At 40.7% G+C, this 23,501-nt stretch overlaps 1 protein-coding gene across 10 annotated transcripts in view; it reads left to right on the top strand.

Moving 5' to 3' along the window:
* Nucleotides 1-23,501, top strand: part of LOC126267309 (kalirin) — a 2,010,890-nt gene that overhangs the window by 852,070 nt on the left and 1,135,319 nt on the right. For all 10 annotated transcript variants that reach the window (XM_049972405.1, XM_049972404.1, XM_049972401.1 and 7 more), the window contains 2 exons: nt 1,375-1,584; nt 7,820-7,942. In XM_049972405.1, coding sequence (XP_049828362.1) covers nt 1,375-1,584; nt 7,820-7,942 — 333 coding nt within the window. The remainder of the gene's footprint in view (nt 1-1,374; nt 1,585-7,819; nt 7,943-23,501) is intronic.

The following is a 23,501-nucleotide window of genomic DNA, read 5'->3' as shown; positions in this document are numbered from 1 at the left end:
CCATTCACCTCTTTGATTTGTATTATGAATTCCACATCTGTGCACATTAACATAACCTACTCTTCTGCTCTTGTTAGAGCATTCCATATTGTAATGAGCTACAGTTCCATATGAATGTCGTTCCTCATCAGGGTCGCTATCGTGTCTTTTCCCTAAATTGTTTATTTTTGGAAGATAGGCCTATGGATGAGGTGATAGATATTGGCAGCATCTGCATTTTGACAACTTCTTTTCTTAAATATCTCCTGTCTGTGTCATTGACTCACAACAGAATCTACAGCTGATTCAGTGTTGATGGACAGTTCACTCAAAATGACAACAGATCTTATCTGTCCCCGATAAAATTCACAGCTCACATACTTTATCCATTCATAATACTGATCCTTCTATGCTGTTTAGAAGCATCTACCAGGAACAGGTCATGTGTGATTGAAGTGGATAGTACCATCAAGCCATAGATGTAGGTCAAGTATGTGTCTTGTTCATTCATCTGAGTCTCTGCATGAATCACTGAAGTTTTCTTTCTGAATTTTCTGTATAATGTATGTGTGGCTGTTCTGCCATCTCAGACTTTGCAGATCCATCAAATAAGATGGAATAGTTGGGATATGATGATGATGGTCTGTTCCAATATTATCTCTCATTTGTTCAAGTGGCCATGCTTTCCTACAGTATACCCTCTTGCATTTTAGTCCTGTTGTCTGTTTTCCAGTCTGTCTCTTAATGTCATCATGCTTGCAGTTAATGATCCAGTGGTTAGTGTCACTGCTTCTAGATTATGGATCTTGGGTTCAGTTCCCAATAAAGTCAGAGATTTTCTTCACTGGACAAATGGATGGTTGTGTTGTTCTAATCATATTAACTTATCATCATCAGTCCATGTGTCTCTGAATTGGCATCAAGTAGAAAGACTTGTACCAGGTGACTGAACAATTCCAGATGTGGGTCTGATGGCTAATAATGCCATATGATCATTTTCCTCAGTGTCATTCTTCTCCAGTTCCGCAGTTCAAGATGTCTGTAATGACTGATTTACCTCGTCTTCTGTGGCTGCTAAATTTCATACATGTGCCATAACAGTTTTCCGTGACTTCCTTGGGTTTATATTTTTCTTATTTTTGCTTTCCAAATTTTGATGTTTCCTCCATTACAATTGTGTACATTTTTTATTTATGCATTTACAATTTTTATTTTTTCCTTACCAGCTAGTCATCATTAATTTTCTTAGTATTGTGAGAATACCATATTTTGCATATTTTGCGTATTGGTGTTCACTGCTGAATGCTCCATCTTTATAAATAGTACTCTAAAGAAAATTATTCTTGGAAGTTCAGTTATCTGAGAATGAATGTTGAGGAATAATTATCATTGCAGGTTACATCAGATGGACAGGTAGTATTTGAACCAGCAGGAAGGCATACAGGTAATCCTGCTGCTGACTATTCTGAAGGAGCAAGTCATGTCTTAGCAGTTATACATCAAATACTAAACCATCACCGGACACTAGAGCAGAAATGGCATGCAAAGAAAATCAAACTTCATCAGAGACTTGCTTTAAGACTTTTTCAGGAAGATGTCAAACAGGTAAGCTTTGATTTGTAGATGCTGAATTATTATGTAAGTACACACACACACACACACACACACACACACACACACACCACACATACACGCAAACGCAACTCACACACACGACTGCAGTCACAGGCAACTGAAGCCACCAGAGATGATGATGTAAATCCTTAATGAATGTTAAGAATTGTGTTATGCAATACACATTTGTAATGGTATATTTTAGTACAGATTGATTTCAGTCTAGGATCCAACCATCATTGGCTCCAAAACTATCTCAGCTAGCACTTGCATAATTGCAATAACAGTTATCAGATGGAAATTGTTCATCCATACAGCTAATATCAGTGACAGAAAAATGTATGTCTGATAACTGTTATTTCAATTTCAGAAATGCTTAGCTGAGATGGGTTTTGGACTAGATGATGGTCTGATCCTAGCCTGAAATTGATTATCTCTAAAAAAACATACACCATTGCAGTTGTGTATTACATAATGCAATTTCTAACAGAAATTAAGTTTTCACTGAATGTGTGTTTTATGTGCTTTGGAAAGAATGTAATGTTAGTACATTGTAATTACTGGCTGCTACTTTCTGAAACATGCAAACAAAAAAAGTATGCAACTTGCACCTTCCATTTGTCTTTTGTATTTATCTGTTTGTAATTCTGTTGGTGTGAAACTGGTGTTATTTATGCACAGCAGGTACAAAAATTGACCAACAGTCACAATGTGTAGAACTGCTATGTAGCTCATCAAGTTTGTTTAGATGGAAATAAATGCAAGAGTTTCATGAATCTGTAGAAGAGGGTTATTCAGAAAATAACCTTCATGAGACTATAAATTAAAAAATATTTAAAGCAAATTCATTAGAACAATTGTAAAACTACTACTTCATATTGTTACTATAAATAATTGCAACGGGACTATGGGGTTACCAATGATATTTAATAGGCAAACTAGTTATGATAGGGAGTGGTAAGCTGGATTTGGTTGTGACAAAGTCCATTTGGTTTCCCATTAGACAATTTTTTTTACAAGAAAGACCTCACAACCAGAACTTCAGCAGTTTAGAAAAACAAACAATTTAAAACTGTCATTATAAAAACTGGTAACTCATATTTGAACTACATTGCAGTAGATGGTAATGTTTGCCAAATTTTATAAATTATATATTAAAATAAATTTTATAATCAGCAGCAAATGAGGCAGTAACAAAATTAAGTGGTGCCACAAAGGATCTTGAAAGAACATGACAATCTAAGATACAGAAAGAGGTAAAAAAAATTTATAGCAATACTGTGCTACTGACAGCTAGCATAAGTCTCCCAATACAATTACCACAGCAATTCATGTGATGGATCAAATACATTATCTGGGCCAAGAAGTGCTCGCATGCATTCTGTGTGCCTGTTAACATGCAGACTCACAGCACAGCCCAGTCATCTCTTGCATGCGGCTGATATCTCAGCCCAGACTGAAACAGCTAATTTCTGCCACGATGTTGCTGCTCAAGTCAGAAAAACACTCCCTCTCTCGCCAGTGTACTGCTGTCCACTACGCAAGGAACAGGGACTCGCCTCTGCCCATGTTACAATTTTTTGCCTGATTAGAGGAGCATAATTGCACATCTTCCCCACTTAAAAATTCGTAAAGTATGATGACAAAACAAAATTTACACATTGTTAAATAAAAACAGTATATATCAAAAAATCCAGGCAACCAAAATGCTTTTTCTGATTAATTTTTATATTAACATAAACTTTAAAATAAAATTGATAAAAACAGTAAACATATACTGTTCCAAATAGACCACAGTCTGAGACACAGAGACCCTTAGTACCCCCAGAGTTTTGGGATCCCATACCAGGATGGGAAAGAAATTTTATGATCTCTGCAGGACCCTTAAAACTGTTGGAGCAATTAGCTCGCAACCCTGTCAGCAGCCCTGCGAGCAAGACCAAAGTTGTGAATTCAAACCTTATATCTGAGCTTGAAGGAGGTTGACCATCTCCCAGTATTGTACCTTCTCTGCTTAAATAGTATGGATGGATCTCAAATTCACCCGGATTTGTACTGATGAACCCTGTGCATAAGGAGATTGTTAATATTCCATAGGTTGACCCATGGACGATTGAGCTTAAAAGTAAGCATGAGGGCAACTGGAATTTGCGTATGGTCCTTATGTACCATGTATTAAAATCAAAGGCTAGCAATTTCAAGGTTTGAATCTAGAGAGAATGATCACAGTGGCGGTAAGCTATAATAATATGGTGTGGTGGTTACATGTGCTGTACCCATCCCAGGAAAAACCTTGTGGAGCATTTTGGAGTTCAAGGCAGTGGCATTAACAGAAACCAGATACTGGGGGTGGGTGCGGGTTGGGAGGGAAGCCGGGGAGGGGAGCAACCATACTAAATCTGGACTGCAAGTAATGAGTAGTACCCCTAGCAATACTCTCCCATGCTGGTACTAACTGACAAAAATGCATAAACACAGCAACACAAACCAGTGTTATTGGAAATGGTGTTTAGAACCCAGGAACAGGTCATCAGATTAATGTAAATCTTCTCAGTTGGGGATTGTGCTATAGTGGATGCCAGTAAACCTTGGTGATTATTCACTACAGGCTTACTCATCCCACAAAGCTTACATTTCTGGACCAACATTGTAATGTCTTTGTACATCCCCTGGCAGAAGAAATTTTCTCTGATCTTTACCATAGTTTTCAACACTCACAAATGACCATGCACCAGGTACTCAAAATAATCTGTAAATACAATGTATATCTAATTGAGAGCACCATAATCTTACCATCTTGGCCTTGATGGCTAACCTGACACCAGGCCATATGTTTACCCACTCTCAACTTGTCCTTAATTATCTTAAGCTTGGGATCCTCATCTTGAAATACCCTCACATCCTTTTATAATTACAAGAGGAGCAAGTTCTACAATGTAAAGTTGAACCAATTGACCAGGAGTTCCAAAGATATTCGCTAATCTGGTATTGGTCCTCTCCCTCAGACATACAGCTCAAGTTATTCGTCACAGTACTCTATGAGCTCTGACAAGCCATATCTTAAATAGAAAGTTGGAATGGTAATGGCCCATCTGATAGCACACATGATATTCTGTTATCTACCAAGTACCCAACTACCCAGAACTTTTCCAGGGCAAGGAGAACTGCTACTGTGTCCCACTCATTAAAATAATACTTGCTTTTGAAGTCAGATAAGGCTGGTGGCACATAAGCCACCAGATTCCTGTGCATTGGATATTCCTGCAACAATAGTGCTGGGCAGAGATGCAGCAGTTTGAAGGACAAACTCTTTTGAGAAATCTGGAATTATCAGGACTGACATACTGGCTGTGACATTTTTTAAACTCTGAACCTGTGTTCTTGGGACTCATCTCATTGGAATCTTTTTTCCATTTTCCTAAGTTCACTCATGAGGCATGCCAGTTAGCCCAAATTTGGTCATTTTACAAATCCCATCCACTGGATTCAATGGAGGCAATTTACATACATGTCAACTGGTGGAACATAAAGCTTCACTAACCATTGAGATAGAAGAGCTGTCTGAATCCAGGAGAATGCAAACTGATTCCTCATTAATACTCATACAAATCAAGGGCACATGAGGAATTGAAACACTGGCTATTTTATTACACAATTACCAATATTTGGTATAAAAGTGCTAAAAATTTACCATACTGATAAATCAGTCTGTATCCTTAGTATTTCTACATCTACATCTACATCTACATCCGTACTCCGCAAGCCACCTGACGGTGTGTGGCGGAGGGTACCCTGAGTACCTCTATCGGTTCTTGGTGTATGCCATAAGGCAATCGTAAATAGTTAGCATTCTTGATCATTGATAACACCATTGGATGACACAATAATCTTTCTGATTAATACAGTGTGGCATGCTGATTTGTTTGTTTGTTGGGTGAGGCAGTATAACACAACCCCACTGACTGTAGCCTTGCTTCCATGTTAGTATAAGAAACCTATGTCTCATCACTAGACATGACTCTGTTAAGCAGGCTTTCTCCCTCTGAAGTGTAACAAAAAAGAGAAGTCGTTTTCTGTTGAATCTGTGGTTTCAAAAGGTAGTTTTATCACAGTGGTATGATTTAGTGTTATGACTGTTACATTCCCCCTTTACTTTTCTTGTTACATACAATTGGAGGTTACTTTCTCAACAGCACTCATATGTCATGCTCCCACCTACTATTTCTTTAGTTTTTCTTTAGCTTTTGGCTCACCCAATCTCAGTCAGCTTAATTCAGAAGTATTTGGGCAAGCAGTCTGTGTACTTATGGTTTTTCCAGCCAATACAAAATATAAGAGGTGATCAAAAAGTGCCCATTTGAAGGCCATACAGTTCAGAATTGGTATGTCAATCAGGCAAAATCACTGTGAGCCCTGAGGTGATCATCACACCAATGCACCAGGTTGAAGATACCCCTTTTGTAAAATACTGTATTCTGATGCATGAAGAAGTGCATAACTGCCTGCTGCACATCCGTGTCTCAAGAGAATCTGTGAGCCTTCCAGGCCTTTTTTAAGGGACCTAAGACCAGATAATCACATGGAAAATGATCAGGGTTGTAGGGTAGGTGCTCCAGTGCCTCCTACTAGAGTTAGCATAACTTTTGCATTATGGCATTAGCAATATACTGACTTGTGTCTTCATAAGGCAGCAGCGCCCCTTGGCACAACATTCCAAAATGGTGGTTTTTGCCAGAAATGCTGCCCCATACATATTCTTCATTCTTCAGTGGATGTCTACTCGTGTTTGTCCTTCAGCAGCTAAGAAAAGAATAACAGCACTTTGGTCCTATTTTGGCCACATATGGTAATAACATCACCATAGTTTACATTTCTGCATTTACTGCATGCATGTCAGAAAAACATGAATGCATACTAATCCAATTCCTACATGTCGGTGCTTTTATACCTGCATTGGGGTCATGATACATTGCATACATGCTGCAGCAAAATGGAAACCTGTTGATCACCCTTTATAAATAAAAATATAAGTAGCTGGCCAATGTGGTGGAATGGTAGTAGCCTTAATGCCAGTATTATTGGATACTGTTTGCCTAATATTGTATAGTTTTGCTTTACAGGAAATACTGTACATATGTGTTCATTACTTCTAAGGGCCAGTTTTATCGATAGTTGGTTCAAACAAGGAACAAAACATAATTGCCATTTACCAGGTTAGGCTGCCACCTTAGTTGGTTCAAACAAGGAACAAAACATAATTGCCATTTACCAGGTTAGGCTGTCACCATTTCTGACCCCCCTACTGCAGTTAGTCTTTGGGGTAAAGCCAATTACCTCCTCCTCTCCCTGCATCAGTTTTGTACAAAGTGGGGCTATACCCACTTCAATCCCTGCTTCTGTCAGATAGAGCTGTAGACAATATGAACAAGTAGTTAAGTCTCTGTATCCTGTTTTGTTCATGGTTTAATGACTCATTTGTTGCATCTTCTCACATTGGTCTGTTACGTGAAAGCCTCATTATCTCTGCTTCCATTTGAAACTGTTTGCTGTAATGAAGCATCCATCTGCAGTTTTGCTCCACACACTTCCCTACAGTATCAAACTGACAATTCCTTTATGCCTTCAGGTGTATCCTATGAACCAAACTTTTCTTAGTCAAGATGTACCATAAATTTCAAGAAAATCAATAAGAAGCACACCTTGCCTATGCCAAAACACTGTCCACCATCAACTTCCTTGTTGACAAGGTTTGCAAACATTTTCTTGGTTTTTGGGGGGACCTTGTGTGCCCCCACTCCATGGACTGTAATTTTGTCTTGCAATTGATGTGTTTCATCCAAGTCTTGTCACTGTTTATTATTCCAGCCAGTAGTGAATCACCATGTTTGTGGTAGGCCTCCATAAATGTCAATGTTGCCCCCATTTGCTGTTCTTTATGGATGGATGGACGGATGCTGACTGAGCTGCTGAGCACTCACATACCAAAATATACGCAATTGGTGCGTGCCTAGCGGCATCAGACGGGAACGTTCCCTACTTTCTGAATAGCCCTTGTAACTATAGTCTGTTTGTGTCCAAGTTGTAGATAATATATTTCTCGCTATATTTTATCTCTGCTACCTTTAGAATTACAAAGAGTAGATTGCACCTGTTTTATTTATAGTAAGTAAAACTGACAGACAAACTGCAAAGGTATCAGCTGTCAGGTTCTTCCTTTTTGTTCTAGGTCCTTGACTGGTTGGCAAATCATGGAGAAGTTTTCCTTCGAAAAAATGTTGGTATAGGACGCAACTTACAGAAAGCACGTGTTTATCAGAAGAGCCATGAACACTTTGAAAATGTTGCACAGGTAAGTTACCATGAAATGTACTGCATGTAAACTTACGTAACCTTCAATTACATTTGCATCTCAGATCAGCAGGGGATAGCTGCTTATTTTATGTAAGAATGGTATATATTATTTTTGCAGTTTTTCTACCACCTTTCCCCTTGCTCTCATTTTTCTCAAAAATTGCTTTGGATTGTAATGTGCACATTATGTATATCAAAGAATGTTTAAATATGAAATATAGCAGAAAATAGTTTATAATGCAACAGAAGTTGGCATTATTTGTATTTTGACCTTCTTTCTGAATGATTCAAAAATAATGCCAACATTGTTTAGAATTACATTTACTCTGGCAATTGCTATCAGATGTGATTGTGTACCAAGTGTACTATTTTGTATGGACACAGCATGTTGCCTAACTATTCTGTAAAATTTTGTGTGATGGAATCAGTACTCCGGCTCTTATACTCTTCGTTGCTAAGAGGGAGATATTAAGACTCTTGTTATCAACATCCACCAGAATCCAAAATTTCTGTGTGAATTCTCCATTTATAATTGTGAAATGTCATTTTACAAAAGTATATGAACTATACTAACATGAAAAAATTTACAGCATAAACCAATTTTGGGTGATGGTTTTATTTTCTTTATGAATCATGTGGCAACTAATCAACTTTTTAGAAACTGATCAAGAAGAATTTAAGGAAACAGTGGAAGTATTCAATCAGGACAACTAGGCAGACATGTGAGTGTAATCAGAGAGATACAGTATACATAGAGATGCTGTGACTCATTGTTTAGCACTCCCTGCGGTGCCATCCTGTATGATTATTTGCCATATCTTTGGGAGTAATTTTGTATGAGCACCTAAAATGAGGAAGTAATTTCGCATGCAGCTGGTATTTGGCTGAAATGGGAAAGCAGTTACAAGACATCTATCACTCGCTATGCAATGTGATCTTAGTGTTGACCGCCAGATTTATGAAAGTGCTCGTAAGGACTGTAACTAAATATTTGTGACAAACAAGACTATGAATATGACTGCTGCTCAATTCACTCAGAGCCGTTTAAGCTGCACTCTTAGATTCCTGCCTAACCACACCCTCGGAAATTGCAACATATTCAGAAAAAAGGCCCAGTCAAATATTTGTGACTAGAAAGAACATAAATTTCACTGCTAATTGTCTCACTCACAACTACTTCATGTTTCGTTTCTTACTCAGACTGAAGTCATGAAATCACAGAAACTGATTTCTCATAGTTTACACTCTTATATGCAAATAATATTGACTATTGCAGAACATACTTTCGATACATGACTAATGAAATCCCAGAATGTGTTAACAAATGTGAAGACGGGGGAAAAAGGGGGGAGGGGGGAATATTGTCTTTACGAAGATGCAAAAGTACTGATTTCAACTCGGTAACTGCATGTTGCTTCACTTGTCCACAGTAACCACATACCATTTTGAACATAAGACAGTTCATCTTAGAATCTTCTAAGGAATTTCACAGCTGATGTGTTTTTAATTGACATTTAATTATAACAAAACATGCCTAAAGTGACATGTTTATGATAAAGCATCAGTATGCTGTTGCATAATGCTAACACCTAAGTTACACTCTAGAAACAATAGAATACAATGAATCCTCACAAAACTAGCTGGTGAGGGATGTCACAAGACTGGTATCCAAATACCAGTAAAACGTGGTAGTGGCCACGTCATTTTAGTCACTCGTCACTGTGTGCTTGTTTTGAAAATGAGGTAATGCATGAGGGAAGTTGCAAATAAGCAGTTTCTGAATGTACTTTCAAAATTATCCCTAATGTTTGGAAAGTGTATAACTGCACATCCAAAAGTAATAAAACTATGAATATATCTTATTTAAAGTGTGTACAGTTTACAGATATTATCTGTTACTCATTTTGTACATTTGTGTTGTACACCAGCACAGGAACATGTTTTTTCTGTTTAGCTTTATGTGAATGTGTGGATTTATTATTTTAACTTGGATTTCATAATTTACTTATGCACTGCTAGTTACTATGCCCCTATGTTCTGACTTTCAAAATCATGGTAGAGGGTTGCTCACTTTGCTTCAGTCTGATCATGGTGTTGCCGTTCTATGGTATTCTGTCCCTTTGAGTGTAAATTTGCTCATCCTTGAACCCATGATTGGTGTATTATGGCCTTGCACAGCCATGAATGAGAATAATGTTGGACCCCTTTCTGTAAGACCCTCAACTGTCTTAATCCTTTAGACAATGGGTTTAGATTTCCTAAAGCCAACTGTTGTAATTAATGGAGAGTTCTTAGCATTCAAAGAGTGCTCTTTTAAGAGCTTGCTGGACCAGCTTATGTTCTGGGAGTGTTTCTCCTGATGTCAGTGAATTTTCATTGATCAGTAAGTAACAAAGTAAATCATGAGAAGTCCTGGTAAGAGGCAGACCTTGCAGAGGGTGGAGTTGGTGGAAGATGGGGAATAACTAAAAACATGGTGGTTGAAGAAATCTATTGAAGAACCTATTGGGAGGAAAGTAGTTATCCTACATATATTAAGTGATGTAAATCAGAAATTACAATTTCCAGCAGTGTTTCTTTCTGCTAAGATGACATTTGTGATCCTTAGGTATCAGCTATGTTACTTTCCAAGTATGGAGAGTTAACATGAAATTGCAGATATATTTCCTCTTATGGATGTGGCCTTGTATTGGGAGATTTGATTTTTTAAAGGGAGTTTGTAATGATTTAATACCAGTAGGATGTTATTTTGTATTTTATCTAGGATTTCATAACTTCATTATCCACTGTTAGTTACTATGCCTTGGGATAACGAGCCAGTTGCTAACAGGAGGTGGTGTTTCCTGTAGGAACACGTTTCATGAAACTACTGAAAGTGAAAAAAATGGACATATCTTTTCTTCAGAAACTGTTTAACCCTCACACACTTTTACTCTCATTCTGAGACTTTGGTTACCTTAGATTCTGAGGACTTCAGTTCCTTTTTTTCGGTAGGTAAAGTGGAAACTGTGAGCAGTGTATTGTTAAATCAGGAGTCTACTTGGTTGCAACCAGATTCTTACATGGCTAATGTCAGTTCTGTCGATGTTGTGGCTACACATACTTGCCGCACAGGCAGAGTGAGGCTAGTAACTTATTTTAAGATTATTTCATAAAGTCAGAGTGCAAAAAATTGATCCAGTTCCACCAATTGTTTCTTTCATAAATGATGTAGCATGGCAAAATTGTGTGCCATGTGCATCACCAGGACCAAATGGATAATCCTACATCTATATGATTGCATCAGATGATTCATTTGTGGGGATGAGTGTAACATGGGTTATGAGCTGCAGTGGCAATAAGCATTTTCCACAAACAAATAATCACGATAAGAAGCAGTATGTGGTAGAATGCGCTTCATTGTAAGATAGCTGTTCTATGACTATTTCCCTCCCTTTCATTTAATTTGCCTGTGCTGTGACTGACTGATTTATCCAAGCATATCTAAGAATGTACCTAATGACGCTGTCTACAGCTCTGACGAACTTTTTCTATCCAACATAGCACAGAGTTTTATAAATAAAGGATTCCTGGAGTCATTCACTTTTTGTGAAAAAATTCGTAGGGTTACAACTTTGTCACCAGCCAATATTATTTTTGTTTGTTAGTAGGAAATTTATGAAGACATATCAGTAATTTGCCAGCATGCTTGTTAAACAATTTGCAAAACATATTTTGAGGAGAGAATAAGTGTTTTTTACTTTAGTGCAGCTCCTCTAGTGGTGTGCTATGGTGCTGTGATGCAGGGTTTCTCTCTGGGCTGCACACTTGTATCTGCAAATAAATAAACAAATTAATTTTTCAAGGTGGTACTTCAATTTTTATGACTAACACATGTAAGGTGAATATAAAAGGACAGAATGTGTTATAGTCATGGTTTAATAAGTAAAGAGAAAGACAATAGGGTAAACTCATATCATGAATTAAGGGCCTTTTTTAGGGGATGATAATGGAAGCAACACAAGTAAAAAATACCCTGCAGTATAATAGTTGGTATCTTAGGAAAGGAGAAAAATTCCATAGAACACAGTTTTATCTTGCTGCAAATGTTCAAGGGCATCATTTCCTAAGGTTTTCATTTTCTTCAGTAATTGTTTATCCATAGAAAGGTGAGGTACAAAATCAAACAGCAGCACTGTTTAACTGTAAAGGTGTTTCTCTGTCAGCTTGCCTTTCTTTGAGTCAAGAGAAGATGATAACATTGACCTCCTAATCAGTGACAGGTAGAGGAGAGGTATTGTGCTGGTGGTTCGGAAAGACCAGCATGATGTTTGCACTCCTGGCTGTTTCAAGATGGAAGCAGAGTTGGAGGCACAGGGGTCAATCAGAAAGTAATGTCCCCTAAATTATTTCTCTTTTAACTTAGAAGAAAACAGAGTGCAATTTACACAGCTTGTAGCTAGAACTGTTGTGAATAGTGGTCTCGGTTTCAGTTAAATTTCCATCCTTCTCAACATTTTTGTAGTATTGCAGTAGGAAAAACTGCTGTCTGTGTTCCTCAGTCAGTAACACACACAGTTTTGCCGTCTTCTTATCTGGAGACAACAGCAATAAGCTTTCGTTAGTCGTCTTGGCAGGTAATTCCTCCAATCCTTTGAATGGTTTGAGCACCCATGTGGACGTGTGTGTGTGTGTGTGTGTGTGTGTGTGTGTGTGTGTGTGTGTTTCTGTGTGTGTATGTGACCTGTATGACATTTCTGTTGGGTGAACTCACTTCAGTGAAGAGTTGCCTTTTCTGAAGTATTGCACAGAATTGCTTGCTATTTTTCAAAAATCCACATAAACATAGCGTTTAGGGCAGTCTCAGAAGTACATCAGCCACTCTGCTTTCGATCAGCCAATATCACTCTCCCAGTAGCTTCTCTTCAGAAACCAAATGAATGTCTAAATATTGACACTGTATCAACTGCAGCAACCCAGTAACATTCCTAATCCTTTCATAAATGTGACTGGGGATCTTGCCATCAGTTTTTAGGAATTCTGTGACAGTCTGGGCGAAGATAGAGGAATGCAGCTGAATTAAATCAGGTGATACTGAGAGAATTAGTTTAGAAACTGAGACACTTAAATTAGTAGATGGGTTTTTCTATATGGGGAGTAAAATAACAAGATAATGGCTGAAGTAGAGAGTATATAAAATTTAGAGTGGCAATGGCAAGAGAAACATCTCTGAAGAAAAGAAATTTGTTAACATCGAATATAGATTTAGATGTTAGGAAGTGTTTTCTGAAAGTACACTCCTGGAAATGGAAAAAAGAACACATTGACACCGGTGTGTCAGACCCACCATACTTGCTCCGGACACTGCGAGAGGGCTGTACAAGCAATAATCACACGCACGGCACAGCGGACACACCAGGAACCGCGGTGTTGGCCGTCGAATGGCGCTAGCTGCGCAGCATTTGTGCACCGCCGCCGTCAGTGTCAGCCAGTTTGCCGTGGCATACGTAGCTCCATCGCAGTCTTTAACACTGGTAGCATGCCGCGACAGTGTGGACGTGAACCGTATGTGCAGTTGACAGACTTTGAGCGAGGGCGTATAGTGGGCATGCTGGAGGCCGCTTCCCAGCAAATTAGGGACACTGTTGCTCCTGGGGTATCGGCGAGGACCATTCGCAACCGTCTCCATGAAGCTGGGCTACGGTCCCACACACCGTTAGGCCATCTACTGCTCACGCCCCAACATCGTGCAGCCCGCTTCCAGTGGTGTCGCGACAGGCGTGAATGGAGGGACGAATGGAGACGTGTCTTCTTCAGCGATGTGAGTCGCTTCTGCCTTGGTGCCAATGATGGTCGTATGCGTGTTTGGCGCCGTGCAGGTGAGCGCCACAATCAGGACTGCATACGACCGAGGCACACAGGGCCAACACCCGGCATCATGGTGTGGGGAGCGATCTCCTACACTGGCCGTACACCTCTGGTGATCGTCGAGGGGACACTGAACAGTGCACGGTACATCCAAACCGTCATCGAACCCATTGTTCTACCATTCCTAGACCGGCAAGGGACTTGCTGTTCCAACAGGACAATGCATGTCCGCATGTATCCCCTGCCACCCAACGTGCTCTAGAAGATGTAAGTCAACTACCCTGGCCAGCAAGATCTCCGGATCTGTCCCCCATTGAGCATGTTTAGGACTGGATGAAGCGTCGTCTCACGCGGTCTGCACGTCCAGCACGAATGCTGGTCCAATTGAGGCGCCAGGTGGAAATGGCATGGCAAGCCGTTCCACAGGACTACATCCAGCATCTCTACGATCGTCTCCATGGGAGAATAGCAGCCTGCATTGCTGTGAAAGGTGGATATACACTGTACTAGTGCCGACATTGTGCATGCTGTGTCTATGTGCCTGCGGTTCTGTCAGTGTGATCATGTGATGTATCTGACCCCAGGAATGTGTCAATAAATTTTCCCCTTCCTGGGACAATGAATTCACGGTGTTCTTATTTCAATTTCCAGGAGTGTATATGTACAGAGAGCAGGCAAGAGTTAGAGTGAAACATGGTAAACAGTTATAGCCAAGAAGAGAATAGAAGATGTTGAAATATGGTGCTACAGAAGAATGCTGAAGAATAGATCGGTAGATCACATAACTAACAAGGAGCCACTGAATAAAATTGGCGAGAAAAGAAATTTCTGGTGCAACCTGACTATAAGAAGGGGTCAGTTGATAGGACACATTCTGAGATGTCAAGGCATCACCAATTTAGTATTTGAGGGAAATGTGGGGGGAAAAATCCCAGAGTGATGAATAGAAGAAGCATATTCAGAAGGATGTAAGTTGCAGTTTAAAAGCAATCTTAATAAAACAAATAAAAATCAGGTCTTAGACTTATTGCCCCATTGACAATAAAGTCATTAGAGATGAGGACACCTATGGTTCAGGAAGGAAAGGGAAGAGAATCAGCTGTGATATTTAAAAGGAACATTCCTGGCATACACCTTCACCAAATTAGGGGAACTACAGAAAACCTAAATCTGGATGGAAATTTGACCCACCATCCTTTTGAATGAGAGTGCAGTGCCCCACCACAATGACATCTTGCTTGGTTTCTGTACAAACAAGTAAATAAACTGGCATAGTGAGAGAATATCATAAGGAAAGGGCACCCTTGTGGTTTCTTGTATTCTTCTTTTTTATTTTAATAATGCCATTGTTCATAGATGCTTTGTTTGGATGGTTGTACCATGAACTGAATTATTTCCACATTATGCACATAATTACTATACTAGAATAACATTTCCATTTTGAAGCTGACATGTGTGTATAATGGCTTAACTCCAGTAGGAAAACTTTGACTTCGCAGTCCTCCCCTCTTACTATTCTAGTATCTCCGCATTTTTTATGTAATTCTTATTGCTCCTTTGACTGTCTATTAGTTTATGGAAGTCAGCCTGACTTGACAGTTAAGTAAAAGGTACACAGTTCATTAATTTTTTTTTCTAAAATATGTTATAAACATGGAACAGAGGAGATTCCAGATTCGCATTACTTACCAAAAAAATTGCTGTTAATTTTTCATTTCCTCTCAATGCAAAGCCAAAACATAAAAAACAACAAGGACAAAATACTCCTGAAGATTCCAGTGTATTTGCTCACTTGGCATAATGAGGGTGGCTTTATCTAGCAGCTGTAAACTAGAAACAAGTGACAGTTCCAGGGTGAGGTAGATTGTATGCAGATCTTGCTCAACTCAGTCCTGTACAAAACTCATCACGACCTCAACTCCCTTCCCATTGTAGTGCTCTCTTGCACTCCTCCTCCTCCTCCTCCTCCTCCTCCTCCTTCTCCTCCTACTACTACTATATCATCATCTTCTTTTCCCCATGCTTCCTCTATATCTACATCTGTACTCTGCAAACCGTGTGAGGTACATGGCAGAGGGTATATCCCAGTGAACCAGTAATTAGAGTTTCTTCCCATTCCATTCACATGTGGAGTGTGAAGGATGATTGTCTGAATGCCTCTGTGCATGCAATAATTATTCTAATCTTACCTTTACAAACCCTGTGTAAGTGATACATAGGGGATTATAGTATATTCCTAGAGTCATCATTTAAAGATGGTTCTTGAAACTTTGTTAATAGACTTTCTCACTATAGTTTATGTCTATCTTCAAGAGTCTTCCAGTTCCTTTGGTATCTCTATGATACCTTCTCACAGATCAGACATATCTGTGACCATTCATGCTGCACAACTCTGTGTACAGTCAATATCCCCTGTCAGTCCTGTTTGGTATGGTTTCCACGCATTTGAGGACTGTTCCGGTCACGAGAGTGATTTTTAAGACTGTGATTTGTAGACTGATCACACATCCCCAATATTCTACCAATAAACTGACTTCTGCTACCTGCTTTACCAATGACTGAACCTATGTGATCATTTCATTTCCCTAATGAGTTGGCTGATTTCCACAGTGGCTCATTGATATTATAGTCATAAGGTATACTGTTTTTCATTTTATGAGGTACATAATTTTACGTTTCTGAACATTTCAAGCAAGTTGCCAATTTTCGTACTACTTTGAAATCTAATAAAGCTCTGACTAAATATTTATGCAGATTCTTTCAGTTAGTACTTCATTACAGATAACTGCATCATCTGAAAAAAGTCTGAAGCTACTTTTAGTTCTATCTTCAAGGTCATCAGTATACGAAATGAACAGCAAGGGTCCCAGCACACTTCCCTGCGGCACACCCAAAGTTACTTCTACATCTGATGATGACTCTCCATCCTACATAAGATACTGTGTCCTCGCAACCAGATAGTCCTCAATCCAGTCACAAAATTCACTTGATACCCCATATGATCAAACTTTTGACAATAAGCATAGGTGTGGGACTGAGTCAAAGGCTTTTTGGATATCAAGAAACACTGCATCTGTCTGACTGCCGTGAACTGAAGGTTTCAGTATGTAATGTGAGAAAAGTGTGCATTGGTTTGCATATTATCGATGTTTTCAGCATCCACACTGGTTGGCATTGAGGAGATCATTCTGTTTGAGATACCTCATTATGTTTGAGCTCAGAATAGGGACCGAGATTCTATAACAAATCGATGTCAAGGACATTGGATGGTAATTTTGTGGATAATGTACCCTTCTTGTAGGTGGGTGTGACTTGTGCATTTTCTCAAGAACTGGATGCAGCTCTTTGTTCATGGGATCTATGATAGGTTATTGTTAGAAGAGAGGCAAACTCAGCCAAAAAGTCAATGTAGAATCTGACAGGGCCTCTGTTGGGGCCTGGAGCTTTGTTTAACTTTAACTATTTCCGTTGTTTCTCAACACCACTGACGCTAATATTTGCTTCATTCATCTTTTCATTGGTATGAGGATTAAATGAGAGCAATTCTCCCGGGTTTTCCTCTGTAAACGATTATTTGAAAATGGAGTTTAGCCTTTCAGCTTTTCCTTTGCTACCCTCAATTTCAGTTTTTGTCTCATTTGCTAGGGACTGGACAATAACTTTGGTGCCACTAACAGCTTATACATACAACCACAATTTCTTTGAGTTTTGTGAAATGTCATTTGACAATATCCTACTATGGTAAACATTGGAGGCATCGCACAATCACAAATTTCTCTCTTGATGGGCAAACATGGTTCATTCAGAATCTCTCTATCTATAGTCCTACACTTTACTATATACTTATTATACAGTAATATCAGTTTCTTTAGAGTTTCTTTACAGTGACTGTATACATAGAGGTTCCCTCTTATTATGAAGTGTTTTACTAGGCACTTATCTATCCAGTGCATTCTTTGAAACTTGAGCCATAGTTCCTGTACGTGCTCCTCCCCTATGCTGAAAGTTTTAAGTTTCTCAGTGACACATGACTATACAGATTTTGTATCTAATTTACTGAGCATATATAACTTTCTGCTTGTTTTAGTTGACGTTTGTACTTTGGTAATCATTGTTGGTACACCTGTGTCATTGTCACTGATAACAGTTTTGACATGGACATCTTCTCTAACCCTTTCCTTTGGGTGCTTAGAGCACGCACTCCAGCTACCAACAGGTGCAGATCCAAGGCGTGATTGTGGCTTGTATGGAGTGTCATGGTTTGTTTCAAGTTCGGTCCGGCACAAATTAATCATAGTCGTCATTCCATTATACAGCTGATGGTTGTACATATTCACCACTGTGGATATTTATTTCATGTAAAGGGCCTATGTTCAGTAAGGTCCTGAGCCAACTTGTATGATACAAACCAGTTGTAGCTGTTACACTGCAATGTTTCCACACAGGTGAATGATGTAGCGTGTTGGCAAAATAAGGGATTCTTCCCTCTGAATTATAGTTTTACCTGCGTTGGTTATCCCACCATAAAAATAAGATGTGCTAGTGTTGCAAGGTGATACGATCTTCGAATGGTTATCAATTTTTTTAGGGACATGCATTTTGAAGGCTCACTTCCCACTGAAAGTAAGAAGAGTTTCGTCAGTAGTGTCATATTCATACGGGGTATAATGTATCCCACAGTTTGCATTGAAAATGACCCATACTTGACTAATAGGTGTAATTTATTATTTCTCCTTCTCTCATCATGTGTTTGTTTAGAATCAAATCTCAAATGTTCAAATGGCTCTGAGCACCATAGGACTTAACAGCAGAGGTCATCAGTCCCCTAGAACTGAGAACTACTTAAATCTAACTAACCTAAGGACATCACACACATCCATGCCTGAGGCAGGATTTGAACCTGCAACCGTAGTGGTCACGCAGTTCCAGACTGAAGCGCCTAGAACCGCTTGGCCATACCAGCCGGCAAATCTCAAATGTAAAAGAATGAATTTGATTCAGTTTTTGGACATGACACATCTGAAAAATGAAAGGCCAAACTTTTGGAATAAAGACCATCAAGATTCACTTAAGATTTCTTGATAGTCCCGCAAATAAAGATAAATCCAATAAGTACTTTCATCTCTCTCACATCAGTGGGTTGATTGTATATCTGTAACGTTGGGTCCAAAACGCCTCCTTTACTGATTTCTTCATTAGTGTGAAGTGCAATTTCCTGCATAATATCTTCATCCACAAGTAATTCAAAGAAGCAGAGAGCAGTTTTGCCTGTTTTGGCAACACCTTTTTCATTGAGAAGGTAAGTAACACTGTTTCTTTGGATATTTCTGGTTGCAGAATTTGTGACAGTCGTCCAAATTGTCTCTCCATCCTTTCCCAACATTTCGTCCTCCACTTCAATGTCCGTTTCTTCAGTATTCCCATCTTCAAGTGGATCTTTCCTCTCTTGTCCCACCCAATCTGCTATGATTTGCTCCCCACCGCTGCTATGATTTGCTCCTCACCGACGAACCAGGATTGGTTGGGAGAGCAACTAAATTTTCCAAGTGTGCTAGTTATTTTATTATTTTTTTTTTACACCGTCTCCCACATGGTATCCACGTTTTTCAACAACACAATCGTAACATTAAGGGTTACTGACCTCCTGCGGAATCATTGCTGCCTTGTCAACCTCTCGAGAACGATTGAGGAGGATCTTTTGAAGGAGGGAGCAGCGAGAGACAAGATGGCGGTTGGACAGGAGAAGAAATGTGCTTTTCAGATCTTCCAGGACCGCACGTGGCCGACGAAGGGCTAAAATTTTATTAATATGCCAGATGTACTTTCCAGTTATTTTATTACTTTAGCTCTGAAAGAAAAACCAGTGTATTAATTTTATTGGTTCCAGAAATATTTGAGTTTAAAGTCCAAAATCGGTCAGTTTCGTTCCATTTGATGGTAAAGTCGTGATTGACACTCTGAGATATAAGTGTAATTAAGCACCATGACTGCGAAGACTGGTCTGCACAATGTGCTGCACGAGACTGTAAGTAAGGGGAATGTTTCTTTTAGTCGTTTCCGTCAATGTAGCGGACGTTAGTTTTTCTGGGTTTTGGCGTGAAAACGTCCAGTTCTCGGTCGAACTTTCTCGTGTGGGAAAATAGCGTCACATTTGAATCACTAACAACTACGATACTAATAATGCATAAACAATATTTGAGTCCTTACCGAATTGATCACGTGTGTACATGTTTGTTGTTCAATATTTGGTTTGACTGTGACGTCATTGTAGCAGCAAGAGCGCATGCGCGTGATGGTTACGATTTAGTTTTGTGTAAAGTTATAAATTGGTGTCGCATGCAAACGCGTCTCGCCAGGATAGCGGTTGACGTATCATTGTGAAGAGCTCATGGAGGACTGTTATGACCAAAAGTGAGTAAATAAAAATATAAATTGAACTGAAACTTACAAAATAATGAATGATGTCGCCTCGTATGATTCGTAAATGTGCTCGTAATTACAGACAACGCATTCCAGACGAAAGCTCGCGACGAAAGGAATTAAAAAAAAAAAAAAAAAAAAAAAAAAGCTCGAAAGTCCAGTGCCGAGTGAGAACTACAGTAGCGTTGTAAAGGAAATGAAGCGACGCAAGGCGATTACGTATAGCATACAGCGGCCAGCGATAGTACAAACATGTGTGTCATCTATTCTGTTACCTTAACAGTACTCCATGTAACGCTGTGCTAAAGCTATTGATAATTAAATTACATTTTAACACGAAACGCTTGTTATGATTTTGTCCCGACGTTTTCACGAAAAACCTACGGCGCGTACCCGAACTGCGCAGACGTATTTTTCCCTCCCGTAGGTGGAGCGTATTTTCCCTCCCGCATTCCCTTACTCAACTTTCTGTGGCTTGCTGGTTCTACATATGGTCTCCCGAACTATGTCGTATTTGTTGCTGACAGCATGTACGCAGTGGCGTGTCGAACATAACTGGCAAAACTTGTAAATTTGTGGTAAGGTCTTACAGGACCAAACTGCTGAGGTCATCGGTCCCTAAGCTTACACATTACGTAATCTAACTTACGCAAAGGAGGCGCGCACACACACACACACACACACACACACACACACACACACACACACACAGTACTTTATTAGTGCCCCCTCACCCCTCTCTCGGCGCCGGGGTACAATACTACATTTTATTTGCACCACGACCCCTGCCCCCTCCAAAACATGTATAGTAATATAATACACTACTGGCCATTAAAATTGCTACACCACGAAGATGACGCGTGAAACCGACAAAAAGAAGATGCTGTGATATGCAAATGATTAGCTTTTCGGAGCATTTACACAAGGTTGGCGCCGGTGGCGAGACCTACAACGTGCTGACGTGAGGGACGTTTCCAACCGATTTCTCATACACAAACAGCAGTTGACCGGCGTAGCCCAGTGAACCATTGTTGTGATGCCTCGTGTATTGAGGAGAAATGCGTACCATCACGTTTCCGACTTTGATAAAGGTCGGATTGTAGCCTATCACGATTGCGGTTTTTCGTATCGCGACATTGCTGCTCGCGTTGGTCGAGATCCAATGACTGTTAGCAGAATATGGAATCGGTGGGTTCAGGAGGGTAATACGGAACGCCGTGCTGGATCCCAACGGCCTAGTATCACTAGTAGCCGAGATGACAGGCATCTTATCCGCATGGCTGTAACGGATTGTGCAGCCACGTCTCGATCCCTGAGTCAACAGATGGGGACGTTTGAAAGACAACACCCATCTGCATGAACAGTTCGAAGCCGTTTGCAGCAGCATGGACCATCAGCTCGGAGACCATGGCTGCGGTTACCCCTGACGCTGCATCACAGACAGGAGCGCCTGCGATGGTATACTAAATGACGAACCTGGGTGCACGAATGGCAAAACGTCGGTTTTTCGGATGAATCCCAGTTCTGTTTACAGCATCATGATGGTCGCATCCGTGTTTGGCGACATCACGGTGAACGCACATTGGAAGCGTGTATTCCTCATCGCCATACTGGCGTATCACCCGGCGTGATGGTATGGGGTGCCATTGGTTACACGTCTCGGTCACCTCTTGTTCGCATTGACGGCACTTTGAACAGTGGACGTTACATTTCAGATGTGTTACGAGCCGTGGCTCTACCCTTCATTCGATCCCTGCGAAACCCTACATTTCAGCAGGATAATGCACGACATGTTGCAGGTCCTGTACGGGCCTTTCTCCATACAGAAAATTTTCAACTGCTGCCCTGTCCAGCACATTCTCCAGATCTCTCAGCAACTGAAAACGTCTGGTCAATGGTGGCCGAGCAACTGACTCGTCACAATACGCCAGTCACTACTCTTGATGAACCGTGGTATCATGTTGAAGCTGCATGGCAGCTGTACCTGTACACGCCTTCCAAGCTCTGTTTGACTCAATGCCGAGGCGTATCAGTGGCGTTATTACGGCCAGAGGTGGTAGTTCTGGGTACTGATTTCTCAGGATCTATGCACCCAAATTGCGTGAAAATGTTATCACATGTCGGTTCTAGTATATTATATTTGTCCAATGAATACCCGTTTATCATCTGCATTTCTACTTGGTGTACCAATTTTAATGGCCAGTAGTGTACATAAAATCTACTCTAATAATAATATATTTTCCGGAAATAGCTGCCTGGAATGTTACTGGTCAAGCACTAAGCCCATCTTAATGAGCCGGTCGTCCGGCAAGCTACTCAAATTTATCCTGCTTTGGACATAGCTTGTTAGGTCTAGGATTCATTGCCTTTTCGATTCTGCTTAGTTTTAACGCTGCTCTTCCTAAAAGTTAGCCGTGGAATATTAGATCTGCCGGATGTAAAAATATAAACGCTTCTACTAAATTTTTTTCTGGGGTTCATGATTTTCGTTAATCCCCGACTCCGGATCCACGTCTTCTGCAAACCCAATGGGTCTTTTGTTTTTATTCAAATGTGGAGATGATGAGAGGACAGTTGCCTCACCATCAGCAGTGAGTCGTGTCGGTGGCGAGCAAAGACGCGTACGAGACGTGCGGTGCTTCTGGTGGCAGGAGGGTGAAAGTACAGTAGTTGACGCGGCGCGCGCGCGATGTCGCTGGTGGAGGTGGGCGGTGTGGCGGCGCGCGCCAGTCCGATTCTGACCGCGGAGCAGCGCGCACGGGCTGACGGGGCCGGTTCCAGCCGATCCTGGGCGGGAAGCGCTGGGAAGGAAGGGCAAGGGCAGCAGCTGGCAGCGAGCAGTAGCGGCCGCCTCGCACGCGCACCCCGGTCGCAGCTGGCGCGACCCAGGTACGCCCGCAGACAGCTGTGCCAGGGACACCTGCCGCGCGGAATGGAGGCGCGTGCGCTGCCGGCGCCTCTGGCCGATTGTCACGGACCGCGACGCCAGCCTCCGAGGATTTCTGCGTCCGCACGCTTTCATGCTACTTGTAGAGTGTTGCTCCGCATGTCTCCTGTTCCCTAATGCCGTACGAGCTTTTCTCCTTCAGCTGTCGACACGACCGCCAGTGTACGCTGCAGCTGCTAAGTGATATCTTGTGCCCTTGACAGTTTCGTTGGTGCTTCTGTATACACAAAACAATTGCCAAGCAGTATACGTCGCAGGCAGTTTGAGAGAGTGGCTCGCTGCCCTCGCCGTGGTATTTGTTGCAAATGCTCGGTTTGGTTCACCTGCTCTGTCAGTGAGTGAT

Source organism: Schistocerca gregaria, chromosome 4 (assembly GCF_023897955.1).
Source record: "Schistocerca gregaria isolate iqSchGreg1 chromosome 4, iqSchGreg1.2, whole genome shotgun sequence".
NCBI classification, from domain to species: domain Eukaryota; kingdom Metazoa; phylum Arthropoda; class Insecta; order Orthoptera; family Acrididae; genus Schistocerca; species Schistocerca gregaria.
This window is presented reverse-complemented; position numbering and strand designations above follow the sequence as displayed.